Raw genomic sequence first — 26,475 nt, 5'->3', positions numbered from 1 at the left:
ATAAACGTTTCAAGCACAGTTTTTTTTGTCAGGTTATCTAAGAAAAAAAAAACAATCTTCTTCAGCAATAGCCGAAGCCACTGAAGCTTCAATGGCTTCAGCCAGTCAAAGTCGTTCACGGTCAAAATGGCGGCCTTCATCGGTCAGAAATTTTTCTGCCTCTTGCGGTTTCAACCCGCTAACTTGAGCGGCGTCGCTTCGAACGGAACGCGATTCCTGGCATCGGTGGGACAAGGTCCTAAGAACACGCAGGATGCAAAAAAACCGCCCCAGCCGTCACCACCACCGGCGTCCAAAGCTCCTCCCGCAGCCTCTTCGCAGCAGACGGCGAATGTGAGCGGAGCGACACAAGGTTATAAGGTTAAAGAATACTTCGAGCACAACCCGTACAGCTTCTACGACATCCACGCTGATATGTCCAAGTCGCGGCTGCCGCAGCCGTCGAGCAAGAAGTAGGAGTAACGGCACACTAGGTGAGCTACTTCAAAAGGTGCTAAAGCGCAGAGCGCGAGAATGCTACAGCCCCGCCTCCGAGGAGCTCAGCTGCAGTCTTTCAGTTGTTACCGGTTTTCACGTTTTAAGCTTCACGACTATGTAGGCGTCTTATGAAAGAATTGCCGCTTGGCAGCAGAAGTGTTATACCTAGTTCTGTCACTCTGGAGTTGTATTGGAGGTTAAAGTAACGGCCTCATGTGAAACTTACGAATGCACGAAAAGTTATAACTTGCCATTCAGTACCTTAAGTTCAGCACGGCAATTCCCTCAAAGTTGTGGGCCAGTGCGGCCGGTCTGTGCCACTCGCCCGTGCACACGCTCGCTGCGGTCTTAATGTGCAAGGCCGGAATGCTGCTACTCCAAACGACTACTGAACGGTCTTGTCAGTGCATAACTTCCAGTCCAGCAAACCCACATTCCTGCCAGTTAAGGGAGGTAAAAGAATAATTTACGAATATCACTATGGTTAGTTTTTGTATAGTGAAGATTGTAACGTGCGAGCGAGTTATTCACTCAGGTAGGATTCTGTGCATTGCATGCAACTGAATTTCGACTACGTTTAAATATGCAGAGGGATGTATGCTTATTGGTTTTTACTAAGACGAAATTTAACGACCAGTTCTTGTCATGCCGAAACACATTCAAAATGCTCCTTTGCTGTGGTCTGCTAGAAAGCATAAAATAAGGCTGTTGAAATGAGTGGAAGTGAGGCGCGTGCATGCAGAGAATGAAGTAGCTGCAAGAATGCCGCTATAGACCAGTGCATTTCTCGTGGAAAAATCCACATTTGTTACCATTGGCATTACTGCTTAGCTGGTGCAGCAACTAATCCCATAATCGACCACCCTAAAATTGTGCAAAATGGTGATTTAATGTGACAAATAATTGTGACTTGCCATCATCTCAAAAGCATTGCAATAAATGTGCTTTTATTTGCAGCAGTTGTGTTACATGTAATAACTATCACTGATAGTCTATAGGTTGGGACGAGATGTGTGCGAACAAAACAGTATCGTTGCTTCATTGCCGATTCCAGGTTTGTTTTAACCTTAAATGACAATATTATTTATTTACGACGCTAAATGTGCCGCACGGCATAAAACGTGATGCCATTAATGAACTTTATTACGTTAATAGGTTACAAAAAGTACTGAAAATTCATCACCTCTTCCCTTGGAGCTCCAAGCGATTTTAAATGCCATAGCAGCTTTATCTGACGACCCTCCTTATAACCAGGTACACCTATTCACTCATTCCCAAGAAGCTCTCAAGCACCTAAAGAAAGTGCGTGGTACCCTTCGGGTTTTCCAGGACATACATGCTGCTTCCAAATCTTACCCGGTCCCTATACTCATACACTGGCTTCAAGCACGCACAGATGTCGATAGCATCGCATCTCACATGTCATCTCGTTTAGCGGACGTACCACAAACACCTCCTAAATGACAATATAGACATCTGATTTTAGTTGCCCATTTTCTTCTCTGTAATGACACACAAAACATTAGAATACATGGATCACCATGTGGTATTTGCCTACGAATACTTATTCAGTTGATAATTGAATTTCTTCCCTCATGCCATTTCGGTTTCATCAACCGAATGATGATTACGTCAAAGGTGGCTTTAGGTCACAAGAAGCGTGAAAAGAAAACTGCAGTATAACAGCTGATAGGTCGTTTGTCGTCATTCCAGCTCTTGAAGGAGGCCGACTTAAAGCATTGTAATAAATTAAAACTGTGCCTCAGCAGTCATGTGCAGTTCTTTTCATGCCTTACTTGGCCTAAACACACCTTGCATATCGCATCCATTGCTTAGTTGTTGAAACCAAAAAAGCATCAAGAAGAAATTCAATGATAAATTATTTAATGGCCATAGGAAAATATTGAGAGGTGATCTATACATACTAACAAATCATTTGGAAGTAGGGAACAGGAAAAGCAAAAATTTGGTCCATATTCTCCTTTTAAGTGAATCCATGATACAATATTTTGGGCGAACTGGTTACGTACTTCCATATTAACAGCCCAAAGACGGCACAAAAGGGTAGGACACAACAGGGCTGTTGTGTCCTCCCCTTCCTTTGTGCAGTCTTTGCACTGTTAATATGGAAGACTGCATGATGTCTTTGTGTATCCTTTGTGGCTTCCTTTGGCGCTGACTATTGGAAAACCAACGTTGATAAGTGCTGCATTTGTTGGAAGCAACATCAAGCAGAATGCGTTTTTTCTTTTTCCAGGTTGATGTAGATGGTCCGAACACAAGAAGCGAACACTGAAAAATAAAATCCTTTATTGCTGTTCAAAGCAGTAAATATGCTTACTTCACCTCATTGCAGGCATACACAAAGACTTCTTGAGGCACTTGCATAAAAACTGTCAGTCCACAGTCGTGAAAAAACACATCTTGCCTACTGACAACTTCCGCTCAGCATGGCATAAATGTGGCACCAAGCTCGATTTTTAATACTCTCTACTGAACAGCGTAAGCTTAAGGTTAGAGTAAGTTAAAATTCAGGCTGCACCTGTGTAAAATCACACTTTGACATCACACATAACTTGAAAAAAAGCCTAGCACAATATCTACCATTGTACTGCAAGAGTTGTACCATACACCAAAATGCAAAACAAAAACTTCTAAAACCCAGAGGAATTCATGCAGTTTAAAACTTGCATTCTGAGCTGTTGCAGAGCGAATATAAAGGTAAATGCTTTGGGCAGATTTGCTTTTAATTTTGCAGTTTGCCTTGCCTCGACTGCACATTGCATAGCCTATTTAATAAGAGTCATGCTGACAACAAAATATTGTCATTGCAATGAGCTCAGAAACACGCTACACTCACTTTGCAAAGTTTGTGACATGAATTTTCATAAACTGGGATTGTTGCTGAGCTGAGGTCAAGCTTGGAAGCAGCGATCTTCCATTTGGGGAATTTTCTCTTCAGGGAATTTGAGCGGTAAAATTCGGCAAACAGGGAATTTTCGTGAGGGTCAAATAAACTTTAAGAACCGAAATTGCCTGTTGCAAGGAAAAAGGACCTGAACTAGGGAATTTTGGTTATAGCATGGAACATCACCACTTGGGAGGAGATTTGTCACATGCGAGAGACCACTGCACAAAGACCTGTTGCAATTTGCACATCGTTTGGAGTGGCGCTTTCCTATAGCCTGGCCCTAATACACTCGCACGTGTTCTGTGGCTCTCACACACCTTGCCATAAAAACCGCCCAGTAGCGCACCACTTGACTCACTACACATATTGCATAAATGTAGACTTTCCTAAGGCTGGTCATTTTGTTTACCTTGATACACTGTGGTGCAAATCTTTCACGGTGCAAGCAATGGCTGCAAATTGTTTACCTGACAGAGCATAACGCATGAAGTTGCACAATAAGCCACAGAATCTTACCACAATCACGTTTTTGCAGCCCTGAATACACTTACATACTTAAAAGTGGACACCAGTAAACCAGCACAAAAAATGCACATTGGCAACAGTGTCTGGCCCCGCCGCGGTGGCTCAGTGGTTAGGGCGCTCGACTACTGATCCGGAGTTCCAGGGTTCGAACCCGACCTCGGCGGCTGTGTTTTTATGGAGGAAAAACGCTAAGGCGCCCGTGTGCTGTGCGATGTCGGTGCACGTTAAAGATCCCCAGGTTGTCGAAATTATTCCGGAGTCCTCCACTACGGCACCTCTTCCTTCCTTTCTTCTTTCACTCCCTCCTTTATCCCTTCCCTTGCGGCGTGGTTCAGGTGTCCAAGGATATATGAGACAGATACTGCGCCATTTCCTTTCCCCCTCAAAACCAATTATTATTATTATTAACAGTGCCTGTCACACACTCATTCAGCAAGTAGCATGCACTTTCTCTTGCTGCAGTCCAACCCCTATTAAAAACAATGAAAGAGCCTAAAGCAAGCTTACTATGTCATTCAAGCTTCCCATGTCAGAAATTTCACCACCTATCTTGTTCTGAACATTACTAGCACACCTGCACTCTTTTTCAATGTTCTACAATTGTTGATACTAGAAATAAAAATTGAGATAAACATCTTGTGTGAGATACTCTGCCTTAAGTCTGCCTTAATTGCCTTCACTGCCTTAGTTACCCAAAGAACTCGTTTAGCTTGCATGGCGCTCTGTTATGAAGTTATTTAATTTAATATACAACTTGGAAGAGGCCCTTGAAGACACCTTATAATGCAATGTTATGCTGCATTACAGAATGTGCAATCCCAGTCCAAAATGTATGGCATTATTGTTCAGTACCAATTATGTCAATGTGCTAACCTTCTGCCTGTCTTTTTTTTAGAGGCAGTGAATTTTTCAAAAATTTGGGCAGGTACTGTCACAACTATTGCACCAATACATACAGACTCGACAAGACAAGGTAACTGCTTGTACATTGCCAATGAGTCAAAGCTATTCACCTGAGATGCCTACTAGTGGGTGGTCAGGTCAGAGAGACACAGCCACCTGATCGAAAAATAGTGCTTTTAATATCAAAATTCACAGACAGAACACAATGAGATATACAAAAAACCACCCATACAGCTGGTTTCATCCTCATAAACGTTCCAAAACACGATCAAATTTCGTTAGTTGTGAATAGTGTACAAAACTAAAATGAGCTGAAGTGAACTGTCTCTTTAAGTGAAAGTTCTTGAGCAGCCTTCTTCTTATTTCTTTGTGATGAAGAACGCCAAAACTACCGCGTCTTCAACTTCCAACTGGTCAGAGGTTTCCTTCCTTGCCTCGAACATGACGAGCCCTCAGCTTCCACACATCCTGGAAAAAAGAAGAACCAGAAAAGTTCAGATTCCTGCACGCTGTTTCAAGTGACTGCATGTGTACTATAAATTCCTGTGTTCAGCCCACAGGCTAAACACGTTTAAAAGTTAAAACTTTGGGCTTTGCAGGTTATCTATAGGTGCTGAGCACACAGCATTCTCTTTTTCAATATTGCCCAATATAGCGTAAAATGCCCAATGCAATTCCATGTACAGGGTTTGAACTACTATACAGCGAGTGCGGCCAATCTAGCAAAAAAATTTTTTCCCCAGCCATTATGAGCCCGGAGACTATACGCCTGGTGTGGACTGTATACCGGCAATAACAGTAGATTATGAAAGGCATGATGTCTTCACCGTACCGATCACAGTTTGTCCATGCATCTGAATTACACCGCAAAATAGTGCACATAATGGGCATAATACAAACAAGAACTATATTCTTACTCAAGTGAAAACAGCACAAAATATGACAAAGGGCACGAATACAACAGAGGTTTCACTTCATACAAAACTACCATTAGCAGAGACACTGAACTTTGCTGAAAGCAGAATTGAGAAAAGACAAAAGCCCATAGCAAGTGTGAGCATGATAGCTGTCTAGAAAGGACACAATGCAGTTACCAACCGATTTTTTTTTTTTTTGATTGAAGGGAAGAAGTCCAAATACCAGGCAGCCCAAAAAATAAGGAAGCCTCCAAACTAACTGTGTGGCACAATGGGTAGCTCCGTGAAGCCATCTAGATAATCAACGTGCTTGAATTTTTGCTGTCCAAAAAATTTGTTAGCTTCTGCACAACTGCGGGCAATGATTTTACCTCGATTGTGGGCAACACCACAGCTGCTAGAGCCTGCCACAGTATAAATACGAACAGTAACTTTGGCATTATGTGCAAAGATGAATGGAGCTGATCACCTGCAAGAGTCTCCATCGCATAAGAGCGCAAAGGTGCTTGATACAAATAATCTCAGACTTTAACTAAAACGTATGGTGCGGTATGGCAAGGCATGATATGCGGGGTTCGTGTCCCGAAGCTGCACATGTGGCTAGAATAGGCACTGTAGTGGAGGGCTTCGGATCATTTTCAGCCACCTGGGGTTCACACTGACACCACACAACGCAGTGATTCGACCTTGTGGCCTTGGGTTCACCAGCAGAGCACCACGGCCACCGAGCCACCACGGCGCGAAAAAGACAGCCCAAGTAAGACGACTGAAAGGAGCGTGTGGTATGTGGTATGTATAGGGCAATGAAAACAACTCCACTGTTGCCACAAATGAAGGTAATTCATTTTGGAATCAAGTGCTTTGCAGCTCACAGCAGACACATGGCGACATTGACACAGTGTTGATTGCTGTGTGACAACATACAACATGCACACCTGTCAGCCGCATGAAAAGAGTGGCCAGGTATTTCAGTGAAAGTCAATAGGAACATTGTAGCATGTGGCTTTAGCTGCGGTGACCACAGGTTCAATTTCATTGAGAGATAATTAAAGTTCCTCATAAGTTAAACTTATCGAGGTAGAAAAGCTTCTCTGGATCTTGACCTCACTTGAATCTTCTAATTTCTGTTGCACTTCAAGTAATGCATAGACCTTGCTTATTTCTTTCGTGCTGACAAAAGTGAAAATGGGTAAACCACTCCAGCTACTTTCACCGACGCATAAGACATAACAAGGTAGTTGTAGAAGGGCCTAATGCATCCACAGCTCAATTACATTCCTGTTCAGACACGACACGATCTCAATAGTGCACTCCGCATTCATTCCATTGTACGCTGCAGTCTTGTACTCACTGCGTAGCTCTTGACAGCGATATTCGGAAAGCGCTTCCGGAATATATCGAGCACTTCTTCAGCGATGGGATCCTGGACAGAGCCTTCGACGTCAATATACTGGCACTCTGAGGCAGCGTAGTGACAGGAGATGGCCTGATGAAGGGAGTAAATTAAAAAAAAAAGGGCATTGTGAATGCACCAGGAATACAACAAACTGCATGTGTCAGACATGACAACAACAACAACGAAAAATACCTAGCACCACAAACTTCATAACTGCTTCCACCCTTTGTTGTTTCCGAGATCTGATCATGCAATGCTAACAACTATTCTCAACTTCGTTTCAGTGGGAAAAGTGGGGGCATTAAATGAACCCATCACAAGACGCACAAAAGCACCATTATGTGTTCTTGCCGTTTCTGTTTTCAATAAAGGTTAGCAGGTTGGCTTTCCATCAGAACTCCTGCCAGTTAGTAATTGGTGGTGAAAACAATAAACTGGCTTTTTCTAGCACATACCTAACAACGGAGACTTTTCAATGCAGTCTTATCGAGCCGACTGCATAGAAAAGGTACAATTTATTGCCATGATTTTCCAGTAAAAGAGAGTAAGGGGTGGTGCAATTTACATAATGGTTTGTGGTTTTGTAATGGTTTAACGCTCCAAACCGACTCGGGTTATGAGGAATGCTGTAGTGAAGGGCTCTGGAAATTTCGACTACCTGAGGTTCTTTAACGTGCACTGACACGGCACAGTACACGGGCCTCTAGAATATCGCCTGCATCGAAATTCGACCGCTGCGGCCGCGATCGAACCCACGTCTTTCGGGTCAGCAGCTGAGCGCCAAAACCACTGAGCCACCGCGGCGGCTTTTACAGAATTAAAATTAGAGTACTTTGCCCTGACAGCACCTTAACCTTTTGTGCAGCAGCGAGACTCATGTGTTCCACCTGCTTCAAGTGGTGGCAAAGGGGAAACAGTGCACCTACGTACCCACGTACCATATATAGGCAAAACTAGTGAACTATCAAGCAAGCCATTTAGTGTGTTTTTATATTTCACTAATAGGCCTCCTTGGTGTTCTGTGTGTTTTTACAAGCTCTGCTGTACAGTTCGGCGAGACCCATCTTAGGGGGAAAAAAAAGAAAAATTTTCGAGCTTTGGTTCTTTTCCACAATACTTCTTGAAGAAATTTTTAATTCCAATATAAGTTGTCTAATATGTCCAGAACACCATGGTACGACTACATACCACAAATGAGGCCTTTTATCAGTTTTTTTGTCTATACCACTTTTTTTCTACAAAACCAGTAGTCAAAACAGCTTGGAAAGTGATGTCATTCAATTCCTAGAGTCATTCTGGGTGCAATTTTATGGTTTGTGGACATGTGAGACATGCACAAGGCTTGCACCTTGAAAAGGGTTAAACTAACATGCCGTCTCATCAAAGCAATGAGAGACAATAAACTCAATGGCACCAGAGGGGATCGCTGTGTTTAGAACCAAGATGGAAGTGTCACAATCACTTGCAAACTGTACTAGGCTCGAAAACTCCCAATTCACATCACACACCCTGTTTGTCCTAAGCTTTGCAGGCAGGAAAATGAATTCGCAAAGGCATTGAGATGAAGGACCCCAGAATGCACACCTTGCGAAATCCCTTGGTCCTGTTAGCACCTGAACCGTGGATGAGAACTGGGTGGAAAAAGACGGTGTCACCAGCCTCCATTTCCAAGTAGACACGCTTGTCGAATACGCTGTCTGCCAGGCCTTTGACTCCATGGTACATCTTGTTCACACCACCCTAGTAAGCAGTGAAGAAATAAATAAACAAAACATATAAAAGGTGGTGAGGTGTTGTAAGGTGTACAGCCATGCCCGTCAAGTTTTCCTGTGCTATTACTAACACTGTGTAGTTTTTACAGATATACACAGCTGAACCACGGTATAATGAAGATAAAGGGGGCCTGATGATTTCTTTGCTAAAGCTACTGTTTCGTTATAGCAGTATGCAACCTAGGTTGTAACCAGGGGCAGGATAGCGCAAACAATTTCCATTCTGGCTAATTGGAGAAACCTCCGTTGAAGCCGTAACTAGTCCGCCATCCACTATGAAAGTAACTGAAGGAGGGATTGCGCTAGTGTCTATAATAAAGAGCGAGATCTGGCCGCAAGAAGTTTCTGAAAGGAGAAACAATCTCTCTCCCTCTTTATGCATTTTTAATTTATGACCCAAGCAGCCGTTGTAACCGCCGTGCATCGTTTGCGTGTTTCGCGAACTCTGTCAGTCGCGTTATCTCGGGCGCTGTTGCCTGCTTTGCAGCGCCTGTCACAGACACTTCCTCGGTGTGTTCCTTCATGCGTTAGTGATATCGGTGCTGCGACACCTACGGTTGTGTTTGGTTTTGTGCTCGTGACCTTCGAAATAGCGAAGAGTGCGGTGAGACCCGCACGGATACAATGGAACCTCTACCATCACTCGCTTTCACGGGAGCCACCGCTCATTTTGGCACCGTGGATCATGAACTATGATTTGGTCATTGCTGTTGACGAAGCAGTCATCATGTTTAGTCTGCAGAAGAGTCGGCACATCGTGGAAACTGATTACGTAACTGTATGTTAAATGAATTCTATTGGTGTTGCATATATTAGCATGGAGAGTGAAGGCCATTGCGTGATAGTGCTAAGCTTTCACGTGTTTACATAAACACTAAACAATTTTTTGCAATTATCTACGATTGTAAGGCACATCGTGCATGCATTCAATTGTGTGCACTCACTGTGCACAGAATGATCCTTATGTATTGTGTGAACAGTATGCACGGATTGATCGAACATGTATTGCATGAATGATGCATGAAATGATGTACTAAAAATGTCAGCTGTGCCGTTTTAGAGAAAATTAACACCTCTGGTGCGTCGACGCATATTATATGTATTTTACGGAATGCTGTAACAGTAGACATAGTGTATTTTGAGAAATATCTCTTTTAGAATGAAAGTAACGGGGAGGATATATGTGTCAATCAAACCATGGAAAATATATTCCCTGTTCTCCATATACTGGCTCAGCGCTGTGGTTACCATTGTTGAGCAGCAGCGCAACCAGTTTTAACATGCTACAACGGCAAAGAAATAGTGTACGGAAATCCAAGTAAAGTGTGGCGCGCAGCCGTGCAAAGAGCAGGTGAACAACGATACATCTGCCCACCTCCCCTAGCGAGCACAAGTTTGGGCCAGTCCACACGTGAAGCAGATGCCATGTAAACCCCCCCCCCACCCCACCCCCCCCCCGCCCCCGGCTCCTTGGCGCCCGCATGTTTTGGTCGTCTGTTGTCATGGGAATACGCCATTATTCGTCCACAAAACACTATGAACGTAACTGAAGGAGGAATTGGAGTATCTGTAATTCGTGGCCGCTGGGAGGTATAGGAAGTTTCACCCCCCTGCTGTAACTAACAATGCGCAGTGCTGAACCAGACACAATGAAATGGAACTGGATTACTTAGCACTCTTAAAAGTGCCCTACTCTTGGTAAGGTAGGCACAGCAAACTGATCTGCTTTCCTTAACATGCTGGCCAAACAAACAAGCATCCGACAAGCACTTATCAAGCCAAACTCTTGAAACAGCTAACCATCCGCCCCAAAAGAAAATGGTGAAGTAGGCACCCGTGGCAGTGTACCTCCCATTCAGGGTAGCCGTGCTCCATCAGCTCTCCATGGTGTGATCCGGGGACAGCCACAAGGCAGCCGTTCTCGCGGGTCACCTTTTCGAGTGCCGTCCATGCACACACAATGCGGTCTGCTGGCCGGAACGGGAAGTAGTACAGGTCCTGGTGGAGTGGGTGACGCGATGTGAGAGCCCCTGCATGAAGGGAGAAGTTTGCAATTCAGTTCCTTTATCAACTATGAGGCAGCGACAAACAAGACTTGCACTCCATTTTTTCGTCACTCTAAAACCAATACTTTGCACATTTCACTTCCACAATGCCTGCACTGCGGTGATTACTCCACATTGGCTGGTGGTACTGAGCCATCCAAAATGTACGACCTAAACCTTATGCCACCCATGCCTCCTGAAAGGAGTGGCTGACCAATGTCACAATCACTGGAGTGCACCGAAGCTGTGCCGACCACCTATGGGATCCTGAACTAGGATCACCATCCTCGAAAGTACTCCTTTCGTACTAGTAATTTTACTTTTGAAGTCGCAACATGCAATATATAATGTGTTATTTTTACATCACTAGCTGTATTGTCCTAGTTTCCCTTGGTTTTGCGTTACTGTTGTCGGTGCCACGGTCCCATCTGCATGCCCTTTGATGCAGGAAGGCACAGAGCAAAAAAAAAAAGATTGTCTCCTGATCACCACCTTACGCTGAAAGCCAATCAGGGCAACCAGATTCGAACTGGAGGCCACAACCCAGACTGTGATGCAGATGCATAGTACAGTTCTCCTCAGCTACAAATCTGCCAAGTCATTCATAGGCAACTTCGGTTATTTTTCTCTGCATGGTCGAGTTCAGTGGCACACCTTGTTACCCTTCCATAACTCAGGCACAATCGTCGCAGCAATATGCATAGTATCATCATTGCATCACTGCATTAATCATTTCGCCAACCAGCTAGCATTGTTTACTCGTCGTGCCCTGTGGGTAAGTGGATGCAATGTCTTTTTTAAGGCGTAAGCCTTACTTGCCCCATTCAACGAAAACCCATGCGTGTGTGCGTGCGTGCATGCATATGTGACAACATTTGATGGTACCCATAAAATATGGTGTCCTCATGCAACCTGGCAGGTGGCCGTTAAATTAATGATTGGTCGGGCGAGGTTGCTCGGGACAACCTGGATCGCACAAGTCCCACCAGTGGCAGCGCCTGCGATGCCAGGGCAGTGGCACACCACCTAACCGCTGCACCACTGTGCCACGAGTGGTATGAGGACTCCCAGGGATCTATCAATGTTAACTACAGAATGACCAATTCTGACTATATGGCCACTAACCCATTGAAGCTATCGGATCGTATGCTATGCAGAGCCATGCGGAGGAAGAATTCCCAGCTGCGTGGCATCGGGTTACATCATGCCACAGCGCACGCCCTACGGCTTAAGTGCCTTTGCCTTTTTTTTTTTTTTTGCTGCCATATACTAAGAAAGCATGCATTGTATGCCAGAATCCAGCAAAAGTCTGCACATCCATTCATAAATATAGCGATGAAAATGGCTAGTTGGTGTATATTTGCAACAAAACCAAACCAGCTTGCGAAATGTGCATACAAGAGGAGAAATATACAGGGAAGCAAACTGAGCTAGCAAATGACTTTTTGAAAAAAATTGCTACCTTATCGGGGCAATTAAGGCTATTACATAGGTGTGAGCAAGACAACAAACACAAGGGACGAACCAGAAGGTCTGCAGCTTTCAGGCAATTAAATGGTTTGAACACAGGAAAAAGATGGGAAGAGAACAGATTGGGTCAGGAAACAAGCGCAAGTTAATGACATCCTAGTTGAAATCAAGAAGAAGAAATGTGCATGGGAAAGGCACGTAATGCGAAAGAAAGATAACCGATGGTTCCTTAGAGTAACACAATAGGTTACAAGGAAAGGCAAGCATAGCAAGAGGCAGCAGGAAATTCGGTAGATGCATGAGATTAGGAAGTCTGCGGGCATAAGATGGTTGTATTTGGTGCAGGATAGGGTGAGCTGGAAGTCAGTGGGTGAGGCCTCTGTCTTTATGAGGACATACTAATGTATTTACTCGCATATTGGTAAATATGCTGAACAGGTGAGATCCCCTAACTGCAAGAACCTGCGCAAACAGGCGCTTGTGTTGTGTCTCCACGTTCGCTTTTGTCCTCGTTTTTTTTACGCTGTCAAGTATGAATCCACACCAACTAGCCCAACTTTCTGTTCTTATTAACTACATTTCTAGTTCAATGGGCTCTTTTTCTTGTGTATCTTTTAACCTTTCTGCGCTTGTGTTGTGTCTCCTCGTTCGCTTTTGTCCTCGTTTTTTTTTGCGCTGTCAAGTATGAATCCACACCAACTAGCCCAACTTTCTGTTCTTATTAACTACATTTCTAGTTCAATGGGCTCGTTTTCTTGTGTATCTTTTAACCTTTCTGCGCTTGTGTTGTGTCTCCTCGTTCGCTTTTGTCCTCGTTTTTTTGCGCTGTCAGGTATGAAGGCGTGCTAGCTTTGGCACATTGATTTCTCTCTATGAAATGAAGAACAGAGTGAGAAGATTTCATACAAGAAATTTAAATTTCATAAATTAGAAAAATAAAGAATGTTTTGGCCTGTAATACGGCCCTATAAGCGCAAGAAAAACAAACGGGGTCAAAATAGATCAAGATTAGTGAATAAATATTTTCCGCAAGGTGAGTATCTGGGCAGAAAACCGTAATGGAGAAAAACGACCATTGTTCGAGTGGTTCTCTGCAATGCTGAGCCGCTGCGGTTCATGAAACATTTTTTTTTAAGTACTTCTTGGTCGATTTCAGCAATTAAACTAAAGGACAGCCTAAAAAAGGAGGCATACAAACAGATACAGCTATCAAAAATCAATTTCTTGGCCATTTTGAGGGATTTCAAAGCTGTGTTCCACCTTAAGTACAAGCCAATACTATTTAGTTGTAGCTACCAAATATCGAGGGCAGAATATGAGTTGAGGGAAGCTGACAGTAATGTTATGCACAGCGATCTTATTTTTTCCACTTTTGCGCACTTAGAGAACAGTTCCTTCAGAATGACACCACTCATTTCTTATTGCATTTCCTATGATCAACAAAGAAGTACCTTTTCAGGATCTTCTTTCCTTTTTGTGTTGTAAAAGTTTGCATGGGGCAACATCGTGCATTTAGGTTAGCTAATATGGCTGCACAAATCTGGTACTATCGGTTAATCTTTGCTACAGTTCCACCTGCACCACTGATAGGTGCTACAGTGTAAGTAAAGCTTACCTGTATCCGGTGGCTTGTTGATGAGCATGGTGTGCACCGCAGTCAGGTTGGGCCCACAGAACGAGGTGGCATAGTCCAGAATCTGCAGAAAACACACTTGTTCTAGGTTGCATGCACATGTCATAAGTTCAAGGTACAATGGTCATAGCCATTCTGCAATAGTTGTGCAATGACTACATCCAAATAGACTATGGCACTGTCTATTGCTCATGAGTGGTACTGCAATGAAGTACAGCTTCCATATCAGCAGCAGTACTGCAAGAGTCCTGCAGATAGCAGGGCTGTGCTGCTGCCTAATTTTGTTTGTTGTACTACAGCAATAAACAAGATGCCAAAAAAGTGATTCCGCAAGGCAAACTCATGAAAAAAAAAAAAAACACTCGATACTGAGATGATGCTAAACAGATTTAGAAGTAACTGCCATTTAGCGAAACGGAGTATCAAAATGCCAGCGAATTGAAGACAACCTCTAGATTTGGCAGTTTTAAACACGAATAAATGGCTGAACAGGAATGCTTTCTGTACCAAGGTGCTAAATGCTTTCGTTCCAAATGTGGCCATAACAGTGGGGACCTCTTCACTGACCTGTGGCAAGGTGCAATAGCTGAAAAGCACGTCGTCCATGTACAGCTCCTGCAGCTTGTTGACCACGTACTCGCTGTGGTCCGCCTCCCTCTTGGTGATGTCTTTCATCACCACCAGGCCTGGCACCTTCACCTTTCCATCAGCAATTTCTTGGAACCGTGTCCTAGATGCGATGGACAATAGCAATCATCAGATTGATTATGCCCACTGCAGGACAAAAGCCTCTCCCAATGCTCTCTAATTATTCTCGGCCCGCAAAAGCTACAGCCACCCTATCCCCGCAGACTTCCTAATTTCATCTCTCCATTTAACTTTCGGTTGGCCCCTGCTATGTTATTCTTCCCTTGAAAGCTGCTCTGTTACCTTGGCAGACCACCGAACACTGGTTACCTGTTCTTCGCTACCTGTTCTTTTTTCCCCTTTTATTTGTGTTAGAATACCATTACCTCAAGTATGTTCCCCAATTCACATTGCCCTCTACACCTACCAGTTTTCCTTCAATAGCTGTCTACGCTGCCCTGAACTTACTTTCAAAATTATTCGTTAGCCTCCATGGACGGTAGTGTGGTAGCTCAATGACACTGAGCTCGTAGTGGATCATTGGCAAGCCTTTACACTCTTCACAACATTGAGAAAACATTGCACACTAAGACTGCACACGCAATAAAGGGCAGTTTTATAATTAATTAGTTACTTAGCTGGCATAGATTTTTGTGCCTTGCCCAGGCATTGCCTTCCTATATATAAGCATTATACTTACTCCTTTAAAATTCAATATTTAGTACCATAAAATGATACCTTAATGAACTGCCACCGATCTCGGTATGAGCGCATGGAAACTAGCCACTAAGGGCTTCGAGGAATCAGGACTTTTGAGCTAGACAGGTAGTAGATGAGCGAGCTCCAAAAATACTATAAAAGCAAATATTAATGTAGAACGACACAGTGCATGCTCAGACAAAAAAGTTTACTTAATATGTAAACTTTTTCACTTCTCTACCTTTAATCTCTTTCTGGCTTATTTCCTGAAAGCTACCTCTAGACAAACCACAACAACAAAACCGCTGCTCTAGCCGTGCTACAGCTAATCTCGCGTAGTAAAGCCCATGTATTGTTTGCTGAATAAGCAAGCTTTTGCCTATTTTCCTCTGAAAAGGCTTTACAAGTGAAATTCTGAATTTACAACTTTGTATTATTTGTCCACAACCAGGCATGCTAAGTTAACAACATGCGAAAAAGTCTGAAAAACATCTCAGGTGTAAACAAGCTTTTGCATCAGGCTGTCAAGAATCAGCAATAACATTGAGAGTTGGGCATTTCTTCGTTACCTACTTGGGGTGACAGCAGATAGCTGAAATATACTCCTGCAGAGTTGCCCATACTGTTGATAAATGCATTACCAAGGCACAACTTTGACCAAACACTGAGGTGTACTTGGCATCAAAATGACATCCCAAGGGCAAGTAGGGTGAAAGGACCGCTTTCCAACATAAAGTTTTATTGAAAAGTAAAGCCCCACAGCTTACCAGAACAGCCACACACAATCACACATTAAAGGTACTATCCATACTGTCTAAATAAATTCATAAAAAAAAAGCAAGCCAGGAAAATGTGACCTAAGAGTGGTGTCATTACATGAAGCATTAAAAGGATCAATGCCTTTATGAGGTTTAAAACAAGCCAAAAAAACTTGACAGTTATCTACAAGGCAAGCTGCTGCGGTTGAAAGCACTACAGTTCATATAGCAGTGTAAATCTCTACACTGTACATTGCTAAGTGCAGTGGCAGGTGTGTCTTTTTTGCATGCTCAAACTTGGTAACAGTGTCTGCTGAACAAAACCACTCAGACTAAGAAGGGACATGCCAATGTTGTACACACCAGTCACACAAGACGCAGTCTAGTCGTCAGATTAGGACCAATACACACTTGTAGGTTTCGAGGTCTCGCAAAGGAACCAGGTTGCGTATGACGATGAAGCCATTGTCTTCATAAAAGCGCCTCTGCTCGTCCGAGAGGCGACAGCTGTCGAGGGTGAAGCGGAAGCCTCCTTTTGACTGGGACGCACCGATCTTCTTGTTGACCTCCTCCAGCTGCAAGAAGGGTTACGAATGCAACACCTCAACATGAGGCAAGGAAAAAAATGCCATTTCAAGGAACAGAGGGAAGCAATCAGTGCACTACAGGAGGTATGTCCTGCAGTATGACAGCCACAGTCTGTCTGAACGAGCTGCTGAATTCTACACTGCAACCAGCACACCAAATTTTTAAGTAAGTCTTCTTTCATTTTGTAGCCGCTGCGGTGGATCAGTGGTTATGGCACTCGGCTGCCGACCCGAAAGACGCAGGTTCGATCCCGGCCGTAGTGGTCGAATTTCAATGGAGGTGAAATTCTTGAGGCCCGTGTGCTGTGCGATGTCAGTGCACATTAAAGAACCCCAGATGGTCGAAATTTACGGAGCCCTTGACAACGGCGTCCCTCATAGCCTGAGTCGCTTTGGGACGTTAAACACCCTAAATCAAATCTTTCATTTTGTCAACGTCCAAAATTCCAAAATGCACCGTCCGGCATGTATATTTTGAAGCTTTAACAGCTATGGAATCCCGAATTATCTAACTTTTCAAAGGCACCCATTTGTCAGAAGTGCTTCACACTGTTTCTGTGCCAATAGTTCATAACTGCAGCCACAGCCTATATCTTTCCAGCCTGTTGAACACATTTCAGCCACAAAACCTTCATATTTGTAACCAGAGTCATCCCCATCTTGGCCTGTAAACACGTTGAACTCTGCTTTTTTCACGTCTTAATGTCTTACTTAAAGTCTATCACTAGGTCCATATTTAAGTCCAGCAAGGCAACCACCCCACCAGGGGCACCACACATCATTTCCAGTTAAATGCACTGCTCTTATCCCTTTCAGGCAAACATTATGTCCTAGTATCGTGAAAATTTTTGAAAATATGTGTGTGTACAATTAAAGCCCCCTATATAAAAGTAGCGTGAATGGCTCCAGAAATTTGGAAATTCATGCATTCAACACAATTCCTCACTCAAAGGTTGGCAGCCTTATTTATCAAAAAAACACATTTATTCCCAATTAATTATCTTCTTTATCATCCGAAGCTGTTTCCACAAAAAGATCAGCTGAAGTGTCCTTTAGTAAAACATTCCACTACGTAACATGCCACTGCGTAGAGAAGAAAAGTAACACCTCCCGACAGCACTTTCTAGGCGCGCCATGCAACTTGACAACATCCATCTCTATTTCTTGCTTTGGACAAGCGACTCTAATTTCTGAAAATGAAATGACCCTTGCAATCTGTCCAGGAGAGTTTGAATGTGGCCGGCATCAATGATTTCCTAAAAACAAAGCTAGACACTTCGAGAAAAACTTTGAAATGTGGTCTTCACAAACGTGGATGCCATGCTCCAAGGGGCTATACCATGTTCGCTGCCATGTACAAAGATTTTACATGCGGTAGACAGCAAGGCGAACTTACAATGTTTTTGTCCTCGAACATACTGATGACGTTGGTCATGCCGCCACCTTTCAAGTGGCCAACAATTGTTTTGAGGCGTTCCTGGGCCATGGTACCTAGAAGTGTGAGACAGTGAGAAAAGAAAGAATGTTTGTTTCCATCATTAAGTTTTTCATTTATTAATAAAACTGAGTCACTTTAATTTTGTTTTTATAAACACAGGCATAAAGACATGTCATGGTGTTCTGCTGGCCACATTTTGACATGAAGGGCACCAAGAAGCCCCAAGTTGCCCAAGAGTGGCATCAACATGCATTACTATTTTATCGCAGGCTGTCTTCAAGGGCTTCATAATTAGAATTCAGTGTGAACAGACAAGGGCGAATTATAACTATGAACCCACTACAACTTGTCCAGTTCAGTATATTCTTGTCTTGTAGGAGCCAAACCTGAGACATCGACAGAGCAGCAGCCTTAGTATGATTGCAACAGGTCGTGGGTGAGGTGAGATCTATAAGCACAAATGCACCTGTGCAAACACCGAACATCGTGAAACCAGCTGACGTCCCTTGTACAACTAGCACTGTGATAATCAGTATAGAAAAATGAAAGAACCAGCCAGCTCCTATGCAGTGAAGTTCATGTTCCTAAACCCAGTATCAGGCGACCAAATTCACAAAACTGTGTTAATGTGAAAAATAATGCATGAATGGATAAGGCTAATCAATGGCGAAAAGTGCAAGAGGCAATGCAGTGGTTAGTCAGTTTGGCTACCGACTGGCTGATGATAGACGCTGCTTCCTCAACTCTGCCTATTTTCACATCAACAAAGTATACATGACAGTTTTCCGTTCTCGGAATGCCCCTTTCAATCAACCCGTGGCTACCCATGGACATACCATTTGGCCCGGACAAAGTGCTTGTTGCTATAACAAACAGATAAATCATTTTACAAATCGCAGAGCGACATTTTGCACACAGAAATTAATGGCACAGTTTATTTTGAAGCTTCAAACCCATTTCCAGCTTCCTCCTCCTATCATTACGGTGGTAAGCAAGTGGCCTTTCTGGGAACTGCTCACAAAGTTGTTCTTGCTCATTCAGCACTGTTCACATCATCGATAGTTGGGAAAGAGAACTGCATCACAAAGCTAAGGATCTAGTTCGGGGTCCCCTATTGTGGAACAAATCCCCTCTTTATAGATCTCTAACAGAACACCACAAAATTCAACCACACAAAATGCTGCATCTGCTACTGAGCATGCCCACTGTATATGGCTGACACTGTTGACGGCGAACTTTTCGTCTCACTACACACTGCAGTTCACATTACATGCATGAGAAATTCAAAACTGCCTTAGCCAAGCTTTTGCAAGAGCAAAAAATTATGTAAATGACACGCGGCAGCAGACACCGACAGTTGCCGATTTTTTTCTGCCACAAGAAAAAGTTGGCCACGGCTTCCACTCTCACTCAGCTGTACAGAATTTTAGGAACAAGTGGCGCACAAAGACCATGACACGTCATATGAGGCAGGACACCTACCAAGCCTAAACGTGACTGCTGATCGACTCAGAGCGCAGGGTCGCGCCAAGGCAAACCACATGGCAGAACCACCACCAAGACACCACCCAGCGGTTCACGACAAAACTGCACTCTGTTCAGGGAGAGACGGTTAACTGTCAAGTTTGAAAGTAGGCAGGGTTAGTGTGGGAATATTAGCATGCGGTTTAGAGGAGTACAGACACCTTTGTAATCAAGTGCAAAGCATCAGTAAACATATGTCACCATGTGGAATTCGCCTATACCTACTATGTAAATAATTTATAACTGATTTTCTTCAGACATCGTTTCAGTTTCGCTTTCAACAGACAAAAGAGCTATAATGCCAAAGTTGAGTTCAGATTATGCAAGGCATAAAAAAAAGCAGAAATATTACAGACGCTTCTTCGCTTGTCATTACAACTCTTGCAGCAAATTGCTGTAAGAACTGGTGAATTAAAATGACGAAGCAGCAATTATATTGCAGTGTCGTTTTACGTGCATTGCATGTCCTGAACTGAACTTTCGATTTCATAGCTACTGCTTGCCTGTTTAAAATCAAAAGCAAAACATGAGAGAAGAAATTTAGTTCTAAACAATTTACTCGGCATAGGTGAATTGCATATGATGGTCTATTCATACTGATGTCTTATGCACCATTGCAAGAAAGAAAAACAGAAATTAGAAAATTTGGCTCCATAATCCCTTTAAGCAAGTGAAGAAATAAACAACTCTAGCACAGTGTATGTTGACTTAGCCCATACATCCAACGTGTCCAAGCACCAACACTTGTAGCTGCATGAGAAATTAAGCAAGGTGATAGAAGACCTAGCAGAGCGAAAGTAATAAATAAAAATAGGTTAAATAAACATCCGCAACTGGTATTCGAACCCGCGGAGGCGCGAACAGATCAGCCTCGCAGGCCACTGCACGAGAGCACTAGGCTATCGCTGCAGCCGAACATGCGTTGCGTTAAACTGCAACGCACTCTTGTGTTGTGCATTGCACATAGTCTTCTTCATCCACTAATACACTATCAAACTAACATTTGAGCTATGTGGCAGTGGTGACAGAGAGATGTGTGCTGCATATGTTGGCTTGGACAACGTTGTGGCAGAGACACGGCACTAGAGCAATACGTATTGGCATTGAGAACATTGCTGCAGAAACGCGGCACTAGAGCATAGGCCGCCGGTGAACACTAGGCAATTGGCACTGATGATCAAAAAGTTGGAAGATGCACATAACTGGCTTCCTGGGTCAGTGGAAACCTCAATCACGCTTTCAGGTACTTGGTGGTGGTGCCCACCTGTAAAAACTACACTATCACACATTATTTTGTGCTTAGCAATGCTAAACGACCAGCAGTTTTTCATGACATTGAAAAAATTGAGGAGATTTGAGGAAATGTTCGAAAAGTAACTTTTAGAAGTGAGACGCCAAAACAAGGCTATTGATCAGAGATTTATTTGGCATCATGTATCAAGCGCTCTCCGCACTAACAAAGCCCTGCTCCAGAGCTCTTGCCCATTTAAAATAGCCTCTGATGGTTTAACGACTGTCTCTGTAGAATACAAGGTCAGCAGATCTTGCATGCATGCAAAGTGCTACTTAGCAGATTGACAGTATATGCGACGAAATAATTTCAACAGGCAAGAAAAAAATATAATTTGGTGAACAGTTTGTTTTTTTTTCATGCAACTTGTCATTTCCATGTTGTTTCACAAATACTGAGCAAAAAAAACGGCATTTTGTGTCCCACACAAATATGAGCATTTAAAGTAAATTGTCTTTTGCTGTAAAATTGGACCCAAAAAAAACCCAATTTATGAAAATTTCTGCTGGATGACCCAATTTGTACCAGAACTTGAACTGAAAAAATATTGCTTGATTTTTGCACCCCCCTCCCCTCGAATTTCGGAAATGTAAAACCTGAAAATGAAGGGCCCTATTTATACGGTATATACATATATGGTGGGTAATTGTCTGAAAGATAGTTTAAAGTTAGCGTCCTTGTTTGTCATTGTTCTTGTCCTCTATCCATGTTTGAAAACTAAACATTTTGACAGATCTGCCTGTCTGGTTGGGTTTGAAGACTTGTAATGAACTGCACATCTCCAACCAAAAAATTTTAACTTAACCCAATGTTTGGAAGCCCACTGACTGGACTCCACTCCTTCATCAGGGGTGACTGAGGGCAGTAGCTAGGTCTTCTAAGTATGGAGGGGAGGGGGGGGGGGGGGTCAAAGGAATGACAGCCAGGGGGTGGGGGGGTGGGGGGGGTAGGCTAGGCTGTTAGTCACGCTGGCCCACTGCAGGGAGGTGGTGCATGAATGGCAACATTTTTTACTTGAGTTGAAGAGCAAAGTCCCTGGGCATATACTGGGGGGCAGGTTTCCTTTTGTGCAGTTGATACTAGCTGTTTGGGGTGCTTTGGATATGTCAGGATTCCAGAAGGGGAAGGAGCCTTTTTTGGTAATTGGTATGGGTTGGAGGATGGGGGTTTCTTCCAAGTTGATTCTATGGTCGGAGTCCTGGGAATGTTCGGCTACTGGATTGCGCGCTCTCTTGCGAATTTGCGCACGTCGTTTTTATGTTTGTTTTCGCCGATGTAGCTTGTGTCGCAGTCGGCGCATGGAATTTTGTAGACAATGCCTTGGGCTCTTTCTGTCCGCTGCCGGTCTTTGGGAACAGGGCGCGAGACCATCGCCCGAATCCTGGAAAAAGCGGGTCTGTAGGTTGCTCACAAGCCCACAAACACTGTTGCGCTTTGCCTACCTGTTCCCAAAGACCGGCCGCGGAGAGAAGGAGCCCAAGGCATTGTCTGCGAAATTCCTTGCGCAAGCTACATCCGCGAAACCAAAAATTTCAAAGAAAAAATTCGGCAACATAAAATTCGCAAGAGAGCGCAATCCAGTAGCCGAACATTCCGAGGTCTCCGACCATAGAATCAACTTCGAAGAAACCCGCATCCTCGGAACCGAAACAAATTACCACAAAAGGCTTCCTTCTGGAATCCTGGCACATCCAGACCACCCCGAACAGTATCAAGGGCACAAAAGGAAACCTGCCCCCAGTATATGCCCCGGGACTTCGCTCTTCAAGTCAATGAAAAAAAGTTGCCATTCACCACCTCCCCCCAGGGCGCCAGCGTGACTAACAGCCTAACCCCCTCCCCCCCCGCCTTTCGTGTCACAGCTGTCATTCCTTTGACCCCCCCCCCCCCCCCTTCCATACTTAGAAGACGCTAGCTACTGCATGCCCTCAGACACCCCTGATGAAGGAGACCGGATTAAGTTAATTTTTGGTTGGAGATGTGCAGTTCAGTCTATCCATGTTCCCATGCACTAGTGTCATGGCTCTTAAAGGGAGCAACAACTGACCGTTGCACATCAAGAGATTATCGTAATGAAAAGGTCTTGATATAACCTGTCAAAGGAGTGCACTGGCAGATAAAGCCGTTAGGCAAAACTTGCCAAGCTACTCCATATTCGCTCATCTCTCCCAACCCTCAAAGAACAATTGGCCTGAGAGTGAATGCGACACTTCGCTTGTCTTTTGTTGGCACTATACAAGCTGCCAAGGAAAAAAAAAACATATATGCAACATCACCCATCAATTTAATGCACCAAAGTAGTGTTTAAAATACCACTAATGAGAAGGAGTATACATGTGCAGCAGACAGTTGAATAACTCCCTGTATGTGAACACAATTGCAATGCACGTCGTTGACTAGAAGGGTGGTTGTGGTTCACTGCCACGAATGTGGATACGTGATTATTTCTCAGCGACCGCAATCTCTTTGAATGAACACGGAGTGAAAAAAATGTTCATATACTGAGATTTTGGAACATATTAAAGAACCTCAAGCTGCATAAACTAATCCGTACTCCAATATGTCATCCTTCATGCAGACCGGGTGCAGCTTTGGCATGGAAGAATCCATCAGGTAATCGATCATAAGCTTATTACTACACCACTCATCATATCCCCAACGTCACATATATTTTTCGCATGAAAAAAAAAAGCATGCGAGGTTTTCTTTTTCTGTATTCAAGATTACGCCGCATCGCCCAAGGGAATTATATAACAGGGGAGGTTACACGATGGCAAAAAGCACATCTTCATTTGTACTAGTGGACACTTGCATATCTAAAAGCAGGTTGCATCGTCTCACAGTTTTAACAAATAATTGGCAAACAAAAAGTTCGCCTTGCTACAGCACTCTCAAATTTTGCATGAATGGTCGTTCCATTTAGGAACATAAAATGGCTATTTAGAACATATTTCACGATTAATTCCTGTTTTTTCATAAAATATTAAGTACAAAAACTTAGTCGCAACTTTCTTCTGCGAGAAGCAAAAGGCTCCCAATGCAACTTTTTTTTTTTTTTTCATGGCTGTACAAGTACCTTTTCTCTCGTACCTGCCCAAGACAAACCTTGCTGTCCTGTTCTGAATTTTCTCCAATTTATCAATTAGTGATTGCTGTACAGGGTCCCATACAAAACAGTCATATTCCATTATAGGTCTGAACAGGTCAATAAAGTAGTTTTCTTCAGGTTTGGCTACGAAAAATCTTAGTTTTCTTTGAATGAAATTTAGCACCCTGCCAGTTTTATCAACTACGTGATCCACACGTGCACTCCATGAGCAGTTGTCCAACATATGTAACACCTAAGTATTTGTATAAGTACACCTCTGGTAAATAATCCACACAGCTTGAACGTCACAAATGGGCCCATAATAACAGCTTTGTCATTCCACTAGACAAGCGCAGCCATTCTGACGAAAGAAGTCAAGGTCTGATCAGTGTTACAGTTACCAATGGCAGTGCAGATTCAAGAAAGGATTTCTTTCTGCGTTATTCAACATTATATAATGCACATGCAGTGAACAATATATGAAACCACTCGGTGAGGATAAAATAACTGTGCGCGTGGTAGATGATGATACGTTTCTTTTCCCCTGAAATGTCCTGCCCTCGACCTAGGCCGCAACATGAGGAAGCGGAAAGCAGCTGCATGCTTCGAGACGGCAAAGAAAAAAAAAATTGCTAGTTCGTGTCCAACGTTCTGCGCGGGGAAACAATGCTCCGCATGCAAAAGGAAAAACGCGGGGCACGAATACAAAAAAAAAAAAGCGTCCGTTAATTGTACCAACCCCTCGCAACCGCGGACGTCACGTACTACATTCAAGGAAACTGCGACGGGCAACTTGCGGAAACATCCAAATAAGCGCGCGCGCGCGCGCTCGTACCACGAGTGCTGCGCTTACGTTCAGTGCATCCAGAGTAGGAACGTTGGCGGAAACTTGCAAATAACGGGAAATTATATATGGAGCGCCATGTGCCCTGATGACGCGCTGGCTAGCTCACTTTGTTTTATTCATCCTGTATCTTTATTTTATTCAGCATAGCGGAATTTTGAACTCGAAAGCTCTACGAGGAAAACCCGAGAAAAAAAACGATTTATAAAAAATCGGCATTCAGAAAAGCTTGAGAGGTGCGCGATCTGGCCCACGTAGTAAATACGTATACCTTTAACGCCTGCATATATAATTTATCCATCAATTGCTAGCGCACCGTCACGGACGTTCACAAAAAGGGTCTCTCCATCTCAATGACAGCAGAACGTCGCGCTTAGCGATCGAGCTGAATATACATATGTGTATACGCACAGCTGGCCACAGCAATTAACTTTCGTTTTTCTGTTGGCCTTTAGTTGAATTTACGAAACTCTACGACAAGCTTCCTTCTTTTATACACGCTGCGATTAGCCTTCTCTTAAAATCAAGAACAGCGAGTTGGAAATTAATGCGACGGAGCGGGCCGCGCACGAATGCGAAATGTTTCTCCTGTTCTGATGAGCAGAGACATATTATTGGGGGATTAGCCACCGATCGGCCGGTGACGACAAAATTATAAACGATATCGATCTTACTAAATGAAATAAATTGAATTTTGCGATAGACAAGCAACTGAATACGTGCAGAAAGCTTGAGATGAGCAGAATATAATAAAAACGGAAAATAATCTAATTTTTATCCACAACCGATTCTACAGAAGCTCTCCATGGCAAAGCAGATTGGTTGTAGTAGTTGGCATCTGTTCCCATGGCTATGCATGAGCTCCTACTGACCCTGAGGAAGTACGTATACGTGTGACAGGACTTTCTTTTGCCAATTCAGCAATCGGTTGACAATAACAAACGATATATGAGCAAGTGCTATCGTCGACGGGTGCAAGGCCTCCGAGCTGGCGAGAACCACCCACAGCACTTCTCACATGCATGGACATCATGTATCTCCGTTTTCTTCACTCAATGCTCACGATCGTAGCAAACAAATGCGAAGTGACAGATCAATGTCGTTGACCTACCGACCCTGATCGCGAACAGCGCCAAAAGTAGAAGCGGATAACTTCGCTCTTTACTTTTCCTTCTTTCTTTATCCTCGTTGCATACCGCCCATCGTCCCGTGTTTCGTCGCGATCAGACAAGTAAAGGTTCTTACCGACGGTTCAAAGTGCCAGCGGCGCGTTGACAAGGGATGCCTACCACGACAGTTGCCCAGCTCGTCGATTAGCACACGCGAGTCCGTACGTCTGGCTTACGGTGTAGTGTGCCCGTCTGTCCCTGCGGGCTATGCTCGTCCGAGTGGCTGCATCAAGGAAAAAAAGATACGTTGGAGCCAAAATTGGGGTAGAGAAGGGTACGCACTTTCGCTCCCGTGACGAGATCCCTAAGGTAAACAGCAAGCAGACGATAACACTGATGATGATGCCGCACTCATATGTTTTCGGTGGACGTTTACAGGCAAAAAGAAATTTGTATGCGCA

At 43.7% G+C, this 26,475-nt stretch overlaps 3 protein-coding genes across 4 annotated transcripts in view; 2 read left to right on the top strand and 1 right to left on the bottom strand.

Moving 5' to 3' along the window:
* The window catches only part of RpL29 (ribosomal protein L29), a 505,950-nt gene that overhangs the window by 446,303 nt on the left and 33,172 nt on the right, over positions 1 to 26,475 (top strand). The window lies entirely within an intron of this gene.
* On the top strand, positions 89 to 2,809 carry NdufV3 (NADH:ubiquinone oxidoreductase subunit V3). Its single transcript, XM_077640939.1, has 2 exons — positions 89 to 473; positions 2,735 to 2,809. Exon 1 carries the CDS (start codon positions 127 to 129, stop codon positions 454 to 456), a length of 330 nt encoding a protein of 109 aa, XP_077497065.1. The 5' UTR covers positions 89 to 126; the 3' UTR covers positions 457 to 473; positions 2,735 to 2,809.
* LOC144107770 (putative phytanoyl-CoA dioxygenase) lies at positions 2,771 to 26,475 on the bottom strand. Of its 2 annotated transcripts, XM_077640937.1 has the most exons (12): positions 26,357 to 26,475; positions 26,151 to 26,297; positions 19,641 to 19,752; positions 18,117 to 18,211; positions 16,545 to 16,708; positions 14,617 to 14,779; positions 14,032 to 14,113; positions 10,750 to 10,931; positions 8,714 to 8,869; positions 7,085 to 7,219; positions 4,276 to 5,284; positions 2,771 to 3,996 (listed from the first exon to the last, which is right to left on the bottom strand). In XM_077640937.1, the coding sequence occupies exons 3-11, from the start codon at positions 19,699 to 19,701 to the stop codon at positions 5,231 to 5,233; spliced, it is 1,092 nt and encodes a 363-aa protein (XP_077497063.1). In that variant the 5' UTR covers positions 19,702 to 19,752; positions 26,151 to 26,297; positions 26,357 to 26,475; the 3' UTR covers positions 2,771 to 3,996; positions 4,276 to 5,230. The 2 variants fall into 2 exon arrangements, with proteins under 2 accessions (XP_077497063.1, XP_077497064.1); XM_077640938.1 differs by lacking the exon at positions 19,641 to 19,752.

The sequence above is a fragment of the Amblyomma americanum genome, chromosome 10, assembly GCF_052857255.1.
Source record: "Amblyomma americanum isolate KBUSLIRL-KWMA chromosome 10, ASM5285725v1, whole genome shotgun sequence".
In the NCBI taxonomy this organism is placed as follows: Eukaryota; Metazoa; Arthropoda; class Arachnida; order Ixodida; family Ixodidae; genus Amblyomma; species Amblyomma americanum.
The sequence above is the reverse complement of the archived record's forward strand: the minus strand, read 5'-3'. Positions and strand labels throughout refer to the sequence as shown.

Excerpts from the sequence above, each read along its gene's own strand:
- NdufV3 (XM_077640939.1), top strand. The coding sequence starts at position 127 with ATGGCGGCCTTCATCGGTCAGAAATTTTTCTGCCTCTTGCGGTTTCAA.
- LOC144107770 (XM_077640937.1), bottom strand. The coding sequence starts at position 19,701 with ATGTGGTTTGCCTTGGCGCGACCCTGCGCTCTGAGTCGATCAGCAGTC. Across the intron at positions 10,932-14,031 it reads CAACAAGCCACCGGATACAG|GGGCTCTCACATCGCGTCAC; the intron begins GTAAGCTTTACT and ends CCCTTCATGCAG. Across the intron at positions 8,870-10,749 it reads ACGGCTACCCTGAATGGGAG|GGTGGTGTGAACAAGATGTA; the intron begins GTACACTGCCAC and ends ACTGCTTACTAG.